The following is a 16,957-nucleotide window of genomic DNA, read 5'->3' on the forward strand; positions in this document are numbered from 1 at the left end:
ATCTTAAATTCCTGACCCTCTTGCCTCCGTGACCAAAGTGCTGGGACCGCCATCACACCTGACTTCTCAACTTGTTTTATTTTTTGTTTGATTGCTTTCATGATATTTCTAGGGCTGGAACTCATGACCTGGAAGCTTTAAAAGTTAATGCTGGCGGGTCTGGGTACCTGGATGTTCAAGTAGATCAACACTGAGTTAACAGTAGCTCTCAAGCCTTAGCATCAGAATGGCTTGAGGGAAGAACTCTTAAATCAGATCACTGCCCCACTCCCCCACCACCACGACCTGAGAATCAGAGGATCAAAGAATCTGTACGTCTAGCAAATTTCCCAGTGATGCTAAATGATGCTCCTAACCATACGTTGAGAACACTTAGGGTCTAGGGAGAGGGCTCAGTCAGTAGAGAACCTACTGGAAAAGCATAAAGACCTAAGTTCAGATTCTTTTTTTTTTTTTTTTTTTTTTTTTTTTTGGTTTTTCGAGACAGGGTTTCTCTGAGTAGCTTTGCGCCTTTCCTGGATCTCGCTCTGTAGACCAGGCTAGCCTCAAACTCACAAAGATCTGCCTGCCTCTGCCTCCCGAGTGCTGGGATTAAAGGCGTGCGCCACCACCACCCAGCCCTAAGTTCAGATTCTTACTACCTCATAAAAGGCAGGGTCCAGTGGCACACGTCTGTGATCCTACTGTTACAGAGGCAGACACAGGCAGATCTCTACAGCTTACTGGCTAGTTACCCTAGGCAAATCTATGAAGTCCAGGTTCAATGGAAGGTCCTGTCTCAAAATACGAGGTAAGTGATTGAGGGAGACACTAAAGGTTGTTCAAGGGCCTACACACACACACACACACACACACACACACACGCACGCACGCACGCACGCACGCACGCGCACGCACGCACACACACGCACGCACGCACACACGCGCACACACACACATACACACACGCACGCACGCACACACACACACACGCACACACACGCGCACACACACACACACGCACACAAACACACACACACACACACACACACACACACACACACACACACCTAATTTAGAGGTCACAATTTACAACGGTAATTATCACTCTTTTGACTGTTGTCCTACCCTTTGAAAACCTGATCTAAGACACCTTGGGCATTAGCAGTTTTTAATGTCTGTGTATTTAGACACAGTGGAGAATCACTGAATTTGAAGTTTCTAAACATCCTTAAAGCCACAGAATTGCTATCTAACAAATTTTCAATTTTACAAACAATTACCTGTAGAAAGCAATGTGTTTTTTTTGTTTTGTTTTTTTGTTTTTTTTTTTTTTTTGTTTGTTTTTTGGTTTTTCGAGACAGGGTTTCTCTGTGTAGCTTTGCGCCTGTCCTGGAACTCACTTGGTAGCCCAGGCTGGCCTCGAACTCACAGAGATCCGCCTGGCTCTGCCTCCCGAGTGCTGGGATTAAAGGCGTGCGCCACCACCGCCCGGCGCTGCAATGTGTTTTTAAAATGCCATCTGACTTCCACAATAACAAATACTTAATGGACTCGCCCCAGCTTGTATCCAAAGTTAGTCAAAGAAAAAATGTATAGCAACAAAAGCCAGGAAACTTGTCTTAAGCCCCCTGGTTCAAACATGAAAAGAAAAATGTGAACTTCATACTTTGAGAAAAAAAAATACTAAATGTAATCTATGCCAGACAGATGGCTAGATACTCAGAGAAAAAGTGCACTAAAGCCAGCCTCCAGCCTTCCAAGTCCAGCAGCTGCCCCCGTGAGGATTAGGGGCTGAGAACCAGTCAGAGCTGTTTATATCCCTTGATACAGCAGAAAGGATCAAACAAAGACTGTCTCAACTATTATCTCCCAGCAGAGAGGAGAGGAAGAATGTCAGAGGCTCCCTTTCCTGCCCAGAACTGCTTCAGCAACTATGAAACAATGTTCTGTTCTATTAACATTATCTCAAGAACACTCCCACTTCCTCCTCCACTTGTGGGAAATTTCAATGCCCTAGAACACAATCTTCAAGGGGTGCCTGCTTCTGTACACTGGAGACAATGTCAATACCATGGAAGGCTGGTTAACACCATTCTAACTTCTCCATTAACTGAGCAGGGATATTTTAAAGGGAATTTAGAGAGCAGTTCAGTAGAGGGAAGAAGCAAAGTCAGGACAGTTATGGTGACACAAGATCAGAAGCAGTGATGACACAGAGGAGCACAAGCTGTCACTGCTGCCACTGCCACACCAGGAAACAAAGGAGGTGCTCTGGTTTGGATCTTCAGTGTTCCCCAAAAGGCCCAACGTGTTGAAGGCTTCTTTTCCAGCCAATGTGGCTACTCAAGAGTAGTTGAACCTTTAAGAGATGGTGGGGAGAGGGGGGTTGAGGTGGCCAGGTAAGGGCTGTAGAGAAGTTAAGAGCACTGGAGGAACAGTCTTAAGTACCCTGCACCTATAGGTAGCAGCTCACAACCTAGCTCCATGGGATCTGACACCCTCTTTGGGCCTCTGGGGACATGGACATGGAAACAAACACAGACACATACATGGGGATAAACACACACACACACACACACACACACACACACATGTATACACATGCACGTGTCACTGGGGACATGCCTTGGCATGGCTTCATGCACCCCAGGGCCCCTCTTCTCACTCTGCATCCTAGGTGTCATGGGGTAAGCATCTTTACCTACTATCATTACTGTGATGCTCTCTGCCTTGCCACAGGCCTAAAGCCACAGGGCCAAGTGACCATGGCCTGAAATTTGTCAAACTGTGAGCCAAAAGTAAGCTTTCCTTCTAAGTTAGTGAATGTCTTAGATATTTATTTTGTCATGGTTACTGAAAGTTGACTAACACAATAGGCATCTAACTTTGCCAAGAATATGTTTCTACTCCTTGGTCTATGCATTATAGGAACGGGTGCACACGCACATCAGTAAAGGGGTAAAGAAACAGTTACAGAAACACATCTGATAGTAGGTTCAAGTTGGAAAGCCATTCTGATATCCACAGTAAACAAACTACAGTATACTCATTCATAGAAAATAAACAATGGGGGAAGCTGGGCATGGTGGCGCACACCTTTAATCCCAGCCCTTGGGAGGCAGAGGCAGGCGGGCATGAGTTCAAGGCCAGCCTGGTCTACAAAGTGAGTTCCAGGAGAGTCAGAGCTACACAGAGAGACCCTGTATTGGAAAACAATAAATAAATAAATAAACAAACAAACAAACAAACAATGGTGTAAAAAAAAAAAAAAAAAAAAAGGCCAGCCCTATGTGCAGCAGTATGAACAGAACTCATGATGTGAGCAAAAATAGCCAGACACAAACTATTTAGTCTCTTACCACTTATATGAAGCTCAGAAGAAAACTAACCTAACCCTTAATGTGCTCCCTACTTCAGGAGAATGCTTATCTTTGAAGAGGAAGGAATGGTTAGAGCCTAGCAGTGGTGGTCGGAGGGAATGCTGACAAGGTTTTATTCCTTGGCCTGGGTGGTGACTACATGAGATCGCCTTGTAAACTACCATTAAGCTGTGTTTTCTTATTTCAGCACTTCTCCATTTGTGTGTTATCGGAGTAAACCCCGAGGCTTTGCTCCTGATAGCCTGTGTCTAGACAGCCATTCCCTGCTACCTAGACAGCACACGCCTCGAGCCCTGAAGGCCTCTGGCCTCTGCAGCAAGCCCAGTATTTCCCTAGGCCGGCTTAGGCTGTTGGTTTTCTGTCTCGTGTTTTGACAGCTCATAAGAAAAAGTGAAGAAGAAGCAATTCAAGATGATAACAGACCTCTTTCCTTCACTAACATCATCTTCAAGAGTTTCTGTGGACAACACTGTGCCTAGGAGAATCTAAGTGGGTCATTTCAGTGTGCCGTTTCGAGGCCTCTATTTCTGTCACTGCAGACATTTCCCAAAGTTCCTAAGAACATTCAGCAGAATTACAACTTTAGGCTTTTTGTTTTTCTTTCTCTTTTCTTTCTTTCTTTCTTTCTTTCTTTCTTTCTTTCTTTCTTTCTTTCTTTCTTTCTTTCTTTCTTTCTTTCTTTTTAATTAAATGGTGAGCCAGTCACTTCCCTCAGCCTCCAGACAGTATTAGGAAATCAAGGGTGATTAGTAGAGAATCAGTAGTGATAACTTCTGTATGAATGATTAGCTCAGCTCTCCAAATTTTGGCTGCTTCTCCTATGCCAGAATTCGACAGAACTGAGCCAATGAAGCAAGTGGAATCAAAATAGCATGTAAAGAATTCCAGTTATATTAGCATGCAAAAAATTCCAAAAGAGAAAGAAAAAGAGACCTAAGCCTGCCTACCCCTTAGGGCTTTTATGACAGACTTTCCATGGAACTGTGCCCTAACCTCTCAGCTGCTCAGTTGTCTCAATTAACCTAGGCCTCAGCATCTTCAGTTTTACTATGCTCAGAAGGTAATGGTAAGAGGAAGTCTCTTCAGAAGCAAATTATCTTCCCTCTGCCCAGTGTTTTTCAGAACCTCATCTCTACGTTTTCCACTGGCCTTAGAGACAATTCATAAAGGGCTTCATAAATCAAAGTCAAGACTGTTCTGTGTACTACATCTAGTAGTTTAAAACATGGTGCAAAAAAGAGGCAATCTGCTGCACCCATAGGAAAGGCCTTCCGGGGTGGCCATGCAGCCAGCTAAATCAGCAGCAGCTGTCTGTGGTTCTCTGCCCACCTCTGCGTTCACAGGAAACTCCACCACAGAGCTGGGAAGGGAGGAACAAGGTCTACCTACCTGTAGCCCAGCCCTTGGATCAGCTTACTTCCCAACCGGTCCTGGATCATCTGGATCGTTCCCTGTAACAGGCTCTTGACTGCTGAATCTCCAACAGCAATAGCTACGATCCGACCGGGATCCTGAGCTCTCAAAAATTCCTGAAGTCGCCGGCTCTCATTGTGGTACTCGTGGGTATCAAACTTCTCATATTCCAAAACTCTGGCTGTGTCTTGGTCAATGACCCTCACATTGAGGCCCCGGGAAAAGTCCTTTTCAAAGGCATAGGAGCCAAAGGGCAAGCCTGAGGAATGCAGAGTCCTTGCCAGCATCGTCCATGATGTCCTCCGTGCCCCATGTAACTCCAGTATCCCACCAGCCTCCACGCCAATAAACTTTTTGCCAAATGTTGGCATACTTTCACCTTCATCTGACTTGCCATACAAGGTAATTGTCGCTTTGGATCTATAGCGGCATTTTTCTGCTCCAATATGAAGCGCCCCACCATCCTGGATCAGGATGTAACGAGTCCTCAAGGTAATGTTTCTGGATCCATCTTTATCATCCCCAAACACAAGCAGTCCTGCAAGGAACAATACTACTTGAACCTTTGGAACTGTGTTCTAACTAGCAGATGTGGGTCACTGGGGGTGGGCCATGGCCCCCTGGTTCCAATCCCAGCTGTTTCCTGGCTGCCATCATGATGTGACCAGCTGCAAGCTCCTCAGAGGAAGATGCACCGGTCTCCATGCCTCCCCTGCCATTGTGAATAGCACCCTCTGGAGCTCTGAGCCCAAATATACTCTCTTAAGGTACTCCTGTAAGCACTTAATCCCAGCAACGAGAAAAAATTGTACATCCCTTTGTCTTTTGTCTTTCTTTTTTTGAACAAAATCTACTACAGCTATTCTACATGAGGAACAGGAAATGATGCCCACATCACAGAGCATCCATGGGGCTCCCACAGACAGGGACTGTTACCTACCTCCATCCTGAATGACTATAGAATTCACTGTAGCATCTGAGGTCAGGCGGAACATATCCCCCTCCTTGATAACAACGTGTTTTGCAGAATCTTGTCCTGGATCCCAGTTCCTGAGACGAGGGTTTTGATCTGGACAATTCTCTACAAAACAACACAACCCTGATGTAGAATCCAATCCAACAAAGTGCAAGAAAACCACATGACCAGTCAAGGCCAAGAATTGCTGTCATTGAGCACAGATCTGCATGGAAAGTACAGAGACACTGATCTCCTGTCCCTGAAATGCAAATCCCACCTGTTCCCAAACAGAAGAGGTATGACTTCTTTACTTTAATATATTAAATAAAAAATGTTAGCACAAAATCGAGTCATTACCTGGTTTAGGCCAAACTTCACAAGATAAAAAATGAAGTTCCCCTGACTACCTACTTTGGAAATAACAGTAAGAATAAATTTCTTTTGGACCCACACTATAAAGATGTTTTAGAAAAGAAAATAATAGCCTGGCAATGTAGCTCACTGGCTAGCTTATCATGCCTGAGGTCCTGGATTTGATTCCCATAATTTCAGCCAAACTGACACATATTCTCCCCCCCCCCTCTCTCTCACTCTCCCTCCCCTCCCCCCAACTGGACTAATGGAAACAGAAACTGCAGAAATCTCTAACATGTATGTTAGATATTCAAAAGTTTCTTCCTAAACACAGAGAATCAGAAAGTAGGCAATAAGAGCACCTCTTTCCCCACATGGACACTTCCTCAACAAAACTACAGAACGCAAGGGGCTAAAACCATGACCTCTCACTTTTAGAGATGAGGAAACTGCAGAGACAAGAAGCCCAGACAAAGATTAGTTTGTGAGTGCAGTGATGTGGAAGCTCCGCCTGAAGAAATGAGGTCCGTTAACTTGCAGTCTTCCTAACCAGAAGTGTGACCTGTCTCCTGAACAGTAGATAATAAAATGGCGGCTGTTTATGTGTGAAATACTTCTAGGGGAAAGAAAAATCATAGCTTCACTTTTGATCAGCTAACAACTCATGATTTGCCAGAGATCATTTTGTCCACTCTACAGCAGATACGGTGAATTTTGTAAACTATAGATGGGGGCGGGCATATTTCTACAGGTCTATAAACCTGGGAGAAAAGCCATCATGTTTGAAATAAATAAATGATAAACAATGTGGTCCTCAATTTAGGTGCAAGTGTCCTCAGACAAAGGAAGAAAAAGTTGGGGGTCCAGAGGCAGCTTCACAGACTCAGACCCCAAAGGGTGGAACTTAGTACTTAAGTAGGAGGGGCATGAAGCGGAGACAAGAACACAAGAAATGTTGGGGCTAGGAGGCGGAACAATGAACAATGCTTCAGAGAGTGGACCACTCTCACAGAGTCTGGTTCCCAGCACCCACATTAGCTCACAATCGCCTGTAACTACAGTTCCGAGGGATCCAATCCACTCTTCCGGCCTCTGTGATTAACCCACACATGTGGCATTCCCTCACACAAATACACACACACATAAGCATAAATTAAAAACAATAAAAATAAACCTATTTCAAAAAGACTAGAAGGAATATATATATCTCTCTCTCCCACCATCCTCGTCCATTACTCAAGTCAGCTGTATTTAAATTAAGCACCTGTATTTAATTAAGCAAAGGTAGGAATGGGAGGCATATGCTTGAGGACAACAGAGAAATACTGTGCCGAGGCTGAAGGCTCATGTGTGATAGTGGAGACTCAGATAAAGAAGAAAGCATTCTAAATTTGCCTTTGAACCTGCACACCCAGTGCCATAATTGTCCCATTTCTCAGTGCTTAAGTGGCTTATGCTGCTACTCTGAAGCGACAGCAACTAGAATTCAATTAGTCTCGTAAGGCCTTGGCAATTATTTGATGAGATTATTTTTCTCATACCAGATCTATAATTACTATTTAACTCTTCACACAATTCATTATAAACCATTATACTAAAGGTAATCATTGGAAACGGTGGGGTAGCTCAGTGGTAGAAGGCTTGTTTAGAACAGAAAAAGCCCAGAGTTCAACCCCCAGCACTACAAAAAAATAAAATGACTTTTCTTCAACCTCCCTATTTTCTCATAAAACATAGAGCTGGAATTCTCCAGAGTGTTAGATAAGAAGCAAAGGTCACATGTAACAAGCTACTGAGAAGGAATTCCAATCTGTGGAGACCTGAAGTCCATTGTAAGAGTTAAGGAATTCCTCTTCATTGCTTGTAATCAATTCCTAGAGAGCACATTCCATTAGAACTATCACCCAAAAAATTCCCAGAGTTGTTCCTTCCAGTAAAATATTCTTAAATGAGAAAATGTAGGATGTGCAGAAATCATTAAATATCAACTCACCAGCCCCATCTCCTAGGCACATTCATAAGAGCAAAAAGCCACAGTGAGGCTGACCATAAAACACTCCAGCACACTAGATATTTCCAGAGATCATCTCCACTTGTACTGCCAACATGTGGGACTAACGAGCACTGACTCCAGGACCCACATCTGCAGCCTCATGTTTTAGATGGACTAAGAAAATCCCAAGGAAAGCCACAGATTGCAGCTCTGATTTCCCACTAGTCTGGCATCCCGCTCCTGACGATTATTTGGAAAATGTGAATCAGAACTTGGTTATTGTGTTTGGAACCTGGAATAGAAAGTCAGTACTGCATGCAAGGGAAATCAATGTTATAAATTCCTAGTGTGGCCAACTGGTTTGGCCAGCAAAGATGTGGAAAGGCTCCTCTCTCTTACCCCGTTTATTCTTTTAGAAATGTTGGTAACTACTTCCTCCAGGACTTTAAATTGACAAAATCCCTAAAGTACCCTGAAAACCAAAATAAAATAATATTTGTAAGTTTTACAAAGGGCAAAGGGGGGCCTCAACTGTTACACTATTATATCCAGTTAAGGAGGCTTCTCCTCAGACAAAAACTTGTAGTAGACTTTGTTCAAAAAAAAAGACAAAGGAGTACTCAACTCAGGTAGTAATGGTCTGGTCCTCTATGTCACAGCCCTGGGGCCTCTGAGTTTTACACCATTCCATGGGCATTTCTATGAAGCTGCTGCTACTGTTTATTGAAAACATACTGAAGTTGACGAGCAACATGTTTCTCCAAAACCAATCAAAATAAATTTATTACCATTAAATAAATTCATTCTCTCATTCTCTCATTCTCTCTCTCTCATTCTCTCTCTCTCTCTCTCTCTCTCTCTCTCTCTCTCTCTCTCTCTCTCTCTCGTGTGTGTGTGTGTGTGTGTGTGTGTGTGTGTGCGCCTGAAGATCAGGGAGTGGGTCACGCATGGAGACAAGCGAGTAGCCCGGAGAGTCACCCCTCAGTCAGGCTAGACTGGCTCCATTCAGAGTCAGGAACCTTTCTGGTCCCACCTTCCTAGTGCTGGATTACAAACACATGCGAACGAACATACCGAGTTTTGTTTTTTTAAGACCTTTTTTTTTTTTTAATTTTTATTTATGTGTGTTTGTTTGTGAATGTATGTCATGTGTATGCAGGAGTCCAATGAAACCAGAAGAAGGTATGGGAGCCCCTAGAGCTCAACGTGGTTGTGGGCCACTGTCCTACCCCTTGTAGGTTTTGGGAACTAAACTCAGATCCTCACCAACTGAATTACCTCCTCAGCACTGATCATTAAATTTCTGACCTGACTTCTTGACAAACAAGTGTCATTTAAGAAATGAAAATTCCCTCTATGATATTTAGCTATGAACAGAATGGGTAGGACTGGACAAATGTATCAACTCACACACACAGATAGACGTTTCTTTTAAGGATACACTCCATAACTCAAAAGTATTTTACACTGTTTATCAAGCCTGTTTCATATCACAAAACAGTTTCTTTTTTAGTCACTTGTTGGTTTTTTAAAATGAAGTCCACTTTATCACGGTACATATGACCAAATAAACATATTTCAATCCAGAACTCACAGCTCCCACAAAGTACAATCCTGCACTCCCACAAATTAGTAAAGAGCATTTTAAGAGATGCTCCAAGAACAACTTGAACCCTGAGACACAATGGGGAGCCAAACATGCTAAGAAAGCCAAGCTTTCCCATTTAGTTTCTCACAGATTCCTCAAACAACTGCTCTCATTCACAAGCCATTACACCTCATCCTACCTATGGGTTAGGTAGTTAGAGCCAGCCTAAGCAACACAAGGTTTTTTTCTTAAAAAAGTATTCTACTTCCTCTCTTTAGCTCTTCTTTTAGACTATGCTCTATGTGCTCGCACACACATGTGCATGGGCACGCAGTACATACCATCTGGAGCATATTTTGAGGATATTCCCAAAATGACTGCAAGCGCCACAAAAAACGAGAGGCTGGTTATCGCGAAGCAGATGAAGGTGTTCTTGTGTCTCTTCTGCTTCCGGTTCTCCCTGGACGTTTGCTGCTCCTCCGAGGAGAAAGCAAAGGTTGCTGGGGCTTCTTGGCTGGTGGAGGTCAATTTGGCTGAAGCGTGGTTCTTTGGAGGAGGAGGAGGACGTAAGGGAACCACCTTGCCAGGAACGTAACCAGGTGAGCGATGGCCGTTTCCGTTTTGAGGTTGCAAGAAAGCAGGGGAGTGTCCCCTGGAACCAGCGGCATACATGATACCTTGTCACTGTGAAAAGGAAGAGAAGGTTTTACACTGTAATGGCTTTAAAACTTTGTTTTGAGACAGGGTCCTGTAGACCAGGGCGGGCTAGAAGTTAATATGTAACCCTCAAACAAATCTACAAATAGGCACCATTATCCCCATTTTGTTCATGAAAAAGCTGAGCCCTGGAAAGAGGTTCACACTAGCCTAGGCACCTGCTCTAAAGATTGGCCTCTTAACAGTTTGTGGGGGCATAATCAGAACCTAACAGCCCTCAAATAGCATGTTAATCTCTGGAATCTTCCATGAATTAGTTCAGCCGACTAACCATGCACAATTCTTTTTTTAGCTGAGAAAAACTGTCACACACAAAGGCCCTCCTCTTTATGTTCATTATAGTCAGCACTAAGAACAAGTTGGGGATGAAACTGTTAATTTGGTGGGGGGGGGGCAGGAGGGAAAGAATACAGAAGGGAAGGGGGAGGAAGGGAAGAGCCAGCTAGCTCTACCATATAATGTCTTGCTACGATAACTGTTGATAACTATGATGTGCATAACAGCTTCAGAAATACGACACCCAATCTCGTCCATTATATTCTTTCCTTAACAACCAGAGCATCCCAAGTCACCTGACTGCATCCAATACCCTCACAATAAATTTCCCATGTCTACTACCAAATAAAGAACTTGGTTGTGCAGGGAGCCTCCAAATGGCTCCCAACAATCAGCAAACCCATTAAACATAAAAGGGCCCACTAGTAAGTATTTCCAGGACCCAAATGACATGGAAATGAATGGGGAGTACAAAGGAAGTCATGAGGCAAAGACCATTATCCGAGTCAGTATGTCTGTCAAAATGACTCAGTCTCTGGGGCTCGATGTGTGAATAAAAGCCATTGTTTAGATGAAGCTTAAAGTCATTATTTAGTTGAAGCTCACACTTAAGACAAAGAAAAAAAACACCGCCATCCAAGGTGCTATTGAAGAAACTGCTGGATGTACCACGCAGCAGACTCAAACAACGAACACAGTCAAGCAGAGTGTGACAAGACGAAAAAAAAAGCCATCCATTAACAAAGAAAGGGATAGAGACGATGTTCCTGAGTGCCAGGTTCACTGGGAGGGGACACAACTGTCATGATCTGCTGTGAAAGGGGTGGGGTCGATGCCCCTGGAGCTTCCATCCTTCCGCCTCATTGTCTGGGGTGAGAAGGCTGGCGTTATTTATCAAGCTGAAGAGCCCTTTTGGGGGATAATGTTTCACACCAGATGTAGCCACAAAAAATAAAAAATAAAATAAAAAGCAGTGAGAGGCTCTGGGGAGCCACCATCCACTGGAAATAACAGAATAACATGTCCTCAGTGTCACAAAATGGCAACTTCACATGAAAACTCAGAAGGCATCTGCTATAAATGAATCCTTCTGAATCCATTAGCCCACTGGCTGAAAACTAAAAACGAGCCACCATTCTTGTCCTCAAAAGTGAAATAGTACTTCTATGATATTTTAGAATAAACAACGCAAAAAAAAATCTTATTTTCAATTCATAAAAATCATTAAAATTGTAAACCAAACATGTTTCCTTCAGGTTTCATTTCAAATTGATGGATTTACTCTAGACATGGTAGTATGAATACATTACTTTAAAAAATATTGTTTGCCACTTAGGGATCTAAATTATTCATGAAAACGATGTCTCCCTAATTCAGGAGGCAGCGGTGCTGACACTGTCGTCAGAGAAATACCGGGGCTCAGACAAAAGCTTTGCAGCATCCTCAAGAAATCTAGCTCCCAAACTCAGTTTTAAATCACTTGCTTGGAAGATAAGGCAAAATTCAGCCAGGAAATACTGCCAAAATGCATTCAGGCTCCCAAACCCTCAACAATAGCTATTTAATCCCGAAAATCCCGTATCGAAAAGGCACTGAAGTTTCCTCTGGTATTCCAGCTTCAGTGTGAGCGTCAGGCGCAGTCTGGGTTTTACTGGAGCCTCAAGTTTTGCTTTAACCATGTGGGCTGGCATTACCAGTCTTGTTTGACTTATTACCAAGTCTTTTGAGCAAATATTTCTAAGTCATCATATAAGTAAATACTTATAAGATAATTATTTCAAGGACTTGTGAAATATCATCAAACACCCAAAATTAAGGATTAAAAACTGTGGAATAAACATCTGATCTCTACATGAAAGACTTGGATATTCCCATTGTGGATGGCTTGCTTATTTCAGGGGCTGTGCTATGCTGTAGTAGCCTTTAAAAATGTACAGGTGTGTGTATGTGTGTGTGTTCCAAGTATAATAGGGCACATATTTACTCCGTGTATATATACACATGCACACACACACACATACTGGAAGGAAAAGGGATGGGTAAAAATTTGTCTGATTTTGTGTTAAGTTTAGTCCCAGAAAATCTGTTAAACTACAGATTTCTCTATTTTTCTCTCTTCACATCTTTCCTCTCTCTCCCCATCTTCTCTCCCTGTGCCCCCCACTCCCCACAGGTATTTTCTATTACTTCAGTATTCTTGAGGCTCTGAGAAACTTCACTAATCTGTGTCACTGATGCAACTGGGAGAAAGTAAGAATATTATTTCAAGGGGAAAAAAAGTCAGTTCTTGTCTACCTACTACAAAATACAGTTCTGACCTGAAGCTTGCTGACTGATAGGTTGCTTCACATCTGCAAGCAGGAACTCTAAAAACTAGTTGGCTAAACGTTACCCTTTCACAATGTGCTATAATGGTTTCAATCACACAGCATGACATAAGGTAGACACCAAGAAAAAAAAATGGAAAACCTTCCCTTCGACTTTTTGTTGACAGGAAGAAATGATGAGATGGATCAAAGGGAAAGCCCTCCATGCGGAGACGCCAGACGCACACCACAGGTGCTTATCACAGAGCGATGGAGGACACTTGGCTCCCATTCTGTATCATTAGTCTCTTAAATCACCCAGCCCTTCTACCCACTGTAGCGGCTCCCACTGTCTTCATCAGACATGCACACACCCGATCATACGGAACACTCCGTTAGAATCCAAAAGCCAGGGGTAGTGGTGCACACCTTTAATCCCAGCACTGGGGGGGGGGGGGGGGGGGGGGGGGGGGGCAGAGGCAGGAGGCAGGCGGATCTGTGTGAGTCTAAAGCCAGCTTTGTCTACTGCTGTGGATATCGTTCTGTATAAATAAAACACTGATTGGCCAGCGGCCAGGCAGGAAGTATAGGCGGGACAAGCAGAGAAGAGAATTCTGGGAAGTGGAAGGCTGAGTCAGAGAGACACTGCCAGCCGCCGCCATGACAAGCAGCATGTGAAGACGCCAGTAAGCCACGAGCCACGTGGCAAGGTATAGATTTATAGAAATGGATTAATATAAGATATAAGAACAGTTAGCAAGAAGCCTGCCACGGCCATACAGTCTGTAAGCAATATAAGTCTCTGTGTGTTTGCTTGGTTGGGTCTGAGCTGCTGCAGGACTGGAGGGTTAGAGAGATTTGTCTTGACTGTGGGCTAGGCAGGACCAGAAAAACTCTAGCTACAGTCTACTGCGTGAGATCCAGGACAGTCGAAGCTACACAGAGAAACCCTGTGTCAAGGAGGAAAAAATAAAATAAAATGCAATCCTTTTGCCTTGTTTATACTCTTTCAAGTTCCTCCTATAACTTTTTTTTTTTTTTTTTGGTGCTGGAATTAAAGACGTGCCACCACTGCCTGGCTCCTCCTATGATTTTAAAGAGAATCTACTTTTTTTGGTTTTGGTTTGTTTTTTGGTATGAGTGCTCTGTCTGCACATATGCCTGCATGCCAGAAGAGGGCATCAGATCCCACTGTAGATAGTTGTGAGCTTCCATGTTGGGTGCTGGGAATTGAACTCAGGACCTCTGGAAGAGAAGCCAGTGTGCTCTTAACCGCTAAGCCATCTCTCTAGCCCCAAGAGAATCTATTTTTAAATGGAAATTTTAGGCTTCTAGAAACAGCCAAGATATCAGCATAGTCTAATCAAAGATTTCCCAAGCAAGGTAGTAATTTTTGAAAAACAATCAACTGAATGGTCAACAATCTTTGCTTCTAAGAATGTCTATGCAACTCATTAAATCTGGTGAGGCAATCTTTCTCTTTTATTAAGCTCTTAGAAAATCTTTACAATGTAATCACTGTTATGTCTAAAATGTAAAAACATACAACAGAAAGTAAAATGTTCCGGAAAGGAGGTGTACACAAATTACAAAAGCAAACAACATATTCTACTATAGTCATCTGAACTTCTGACCTAATCAAGCTGTTGGCTCCCAGCTGCTTTAAATTTTCAATTAAGATTCTATATTCCCAACTTCCTGTCTTAGAAAGAGACTCAACAGGGCATAACATCCAAGTGACCTTCAAGTTTGTCCTTTGGTTTATTTTAAAGGGATGATGTTAGGTGTCTCATTCAATTTTTCTTTACACAGAGATTGTGCCTGCTGCTAAACAATGCACCCAGGCTTGAACACACAAAAGTGTTCAGTAAGAAATGAACTTAGAGCCAGTGGTGGCGCACGCCTCTAATCCCGGCACTAGGAGGCAAAGGCAGGTGGGGCTCTGTGAGTTCGAGGCCAGCCTGGCTTACAGCCTGAGTCCCAGGACAACCAGGGCTACACAGAGAAACCCTGTCTCAAAAAGAAGGAGAGAGAGAGAGGAGAGGGAAGAAAGAGGAGAGAGGGAAAGAGGAGAGAAGGAGAGAAAGAAAAGAAAACAAACAGCACCCAGGGACTTTTTAGGCCCTTTCATTTCTCAAACTTCCAAGTATATACTTAAATATCATCAATGTCATAAAAATTTTGTATTTGAAAACATAGAGATTTCTGTGGCATGGAGAGTTTGGAAAGGGGGATGTGTAGTTTAGGGAAATATATATTATACACTGTATTCCCAAGGCATACAGTATAAAATATGTTTTCCTAAAGTAACACTGTGAGGGAGGAATTCAACATGAATCCCACGTCTGTACATACAATGGCTACTTGGAAGGAAACAGCAGGTTGAATTATGTGCACTTTCCTCTGAGATCTCCGATTTGAACGCACACACCCCAGAGAATGCACGCCCCCCAGGCCATGTGCACGGCTACCACAGGACCACACTACATACGCCAGGCCCCGCCACCTCCTCATCCGTGCCATTTCCGCCCGGTCTCAACATCAGGGTACGTCACGATCCCTGTAACTGCCTGGCTTTGAAACCTTAGCTGACTTGCATTGCAACTAGTTTACTTAGAGTGACCCTGTCTCACTGTCATGAAGCACTGTGTACCAGGTCAAGGTCCCCGGGTGCAAGAGGAACAGATGGGCTCTGACTACAAATACCCCCCCATGAAATAAAGGACAGGGATTCAGAAACTAATTATTTTATATTTCCATCTGCTTTCTCCACTCGATCAATGTAGACACATAGGACGAATGTCACCAAAATTAAGTACTAAGTAGTATTCATATTATCTTCCTCACAAACAAAAACTCCTCTAAAAGATACTAAGGTTATTAACATACAATATAGGGAAACTATAAGGGATCTTTCAAATATCCAACCCTAAAAAGACCAACTGCACTTAAAAAAAAAGAAAAGAAAGAAAGAAAAAATCACTACCACTAATCATTTACATTGGAATAAGTATTTTTACTTAGAATTACTTTTCCTACTCCAAAAATCACTTTTCAATTAAGTTATACTGTCCTAGAAAGCTATAGTCAGGATATAGCAAGCACTTAAAAAACAAAATTAGAAATAATGAGAGGCTGCCCTAAAAAATAACAAAACAACTAAGTACTTACATTTAAAACAGTAAGTGTTCCTAGTGAAATTAGCAACCTAGGTACAATTTCACTGAGTATGTCCTTAGCAAGTTATACTGTAATAGTCTGGTCAGACACAGACCCCTCATAGAAAGGATATTTAGGGGCTGGAGAGGTGGCTCAGTGGTTAAGAGAATATGTTGTTTCTGCAGAGGACCTGAGTTCAATTCTCAGCATCCATGTGGTGGCTGCTCACAACCATCTATAACTCCAGTTCCAGGGATATGATTCCTAATTACGACCTGCCTGGGCACGAGGCATGCATGTGGTGCACAGACAATACATGTGGACAAAATACTCATAACATAAAATAAGTAAATCTTTAAAAATTAAAAAAAAATAACATTTACAAATGTCTGAGACCAAAAGTCAGCCAAGTGAATACTTTCTAACCATAAAAGTGACCCTTAAGCATTTTAATTAATTCTTATGCCCCTGTTCGTCACGCCATATGAGGAAGCCGTCTAACAATAAATATACTAAACAGCCCTGCTCGTTCAACTCTGCTAATCAAGGCCCTAAGAAGCAGTGAGTGACAACCCTAAGTCCTCAACAGCTGAAACATGCCAAAGGCTGAGGTCCACCATCACCCCAGTGTTAGAAAACTACTGCCTATCTAGAGTGAGGGGTTGAGGTGGTAACAAATCTAGCTAATACCACTTGCCCGAGCAGAAGGAAAAGCAAAGGGGGGCAGAGCACACAGGCATCCAGGTGGACTGTGGAGGGGACAATTAAGAATGGTGTTCTTCTAGAATAAGCTCCTGCAATAGGGCGAAGAGACCAGACCAAACCAAACTG

The 16,957-nt window shown here is 43.0% G+C and overlaps 1 protein-coding gene across 5 annotated transcripts in view; it reads right to left on the reverse strand.

The window, feature by feature from the left end:
• Cemip2 (cell migration inducing hyaluronidase 2) overlaps positions 1-16,957 on the reverse strand; it is an 83,244-nt gene that overhangs the window by 57,458 nt on the left and 8,829 nt on the right. For all 5 annotated transcript variants that reach the window (XR_008223174.1, XM_052762973.1, XM_052762971.1 and 2 more), the window contains 3 exons: positions 10,010-10,352; positions 5,716-5,856; positions 4,752-5,313 (listed from right to left, as the gene is read on the reverse strand). Coding sequence is in view for 4 of the 5 variants with exons in the window: in XM_052762973.1 (XP_052618933.1) it covers positions 4,752-5,313; positions 5,716-5,856; positions 10,010-10,340 (1,034 nt within the window). In the remaining variant the exon portion in view is untranslated. The remainder of the gene's footprint in view (positions 1-4,751; positions 5,314-5,715; positions 5,857-10,009; positions 10,353-16,957) is intronic.

Source organism: Peromyscus californicus, unplaced genomic scaffold, assembly GCF_007827085.1.
Source record: "Peromyscus californicus insignis strain IS unplaced genomic scaffold, ASM782708v3 Scaffold_4__1_contigs__length_199733344, whole genome shotgun sequence".
NCBI lineage: Eukaryota > Metazoa > Chordata > Mammalia > Rodentia > Cricetidae > Peromyscus > Peromyscus californicus.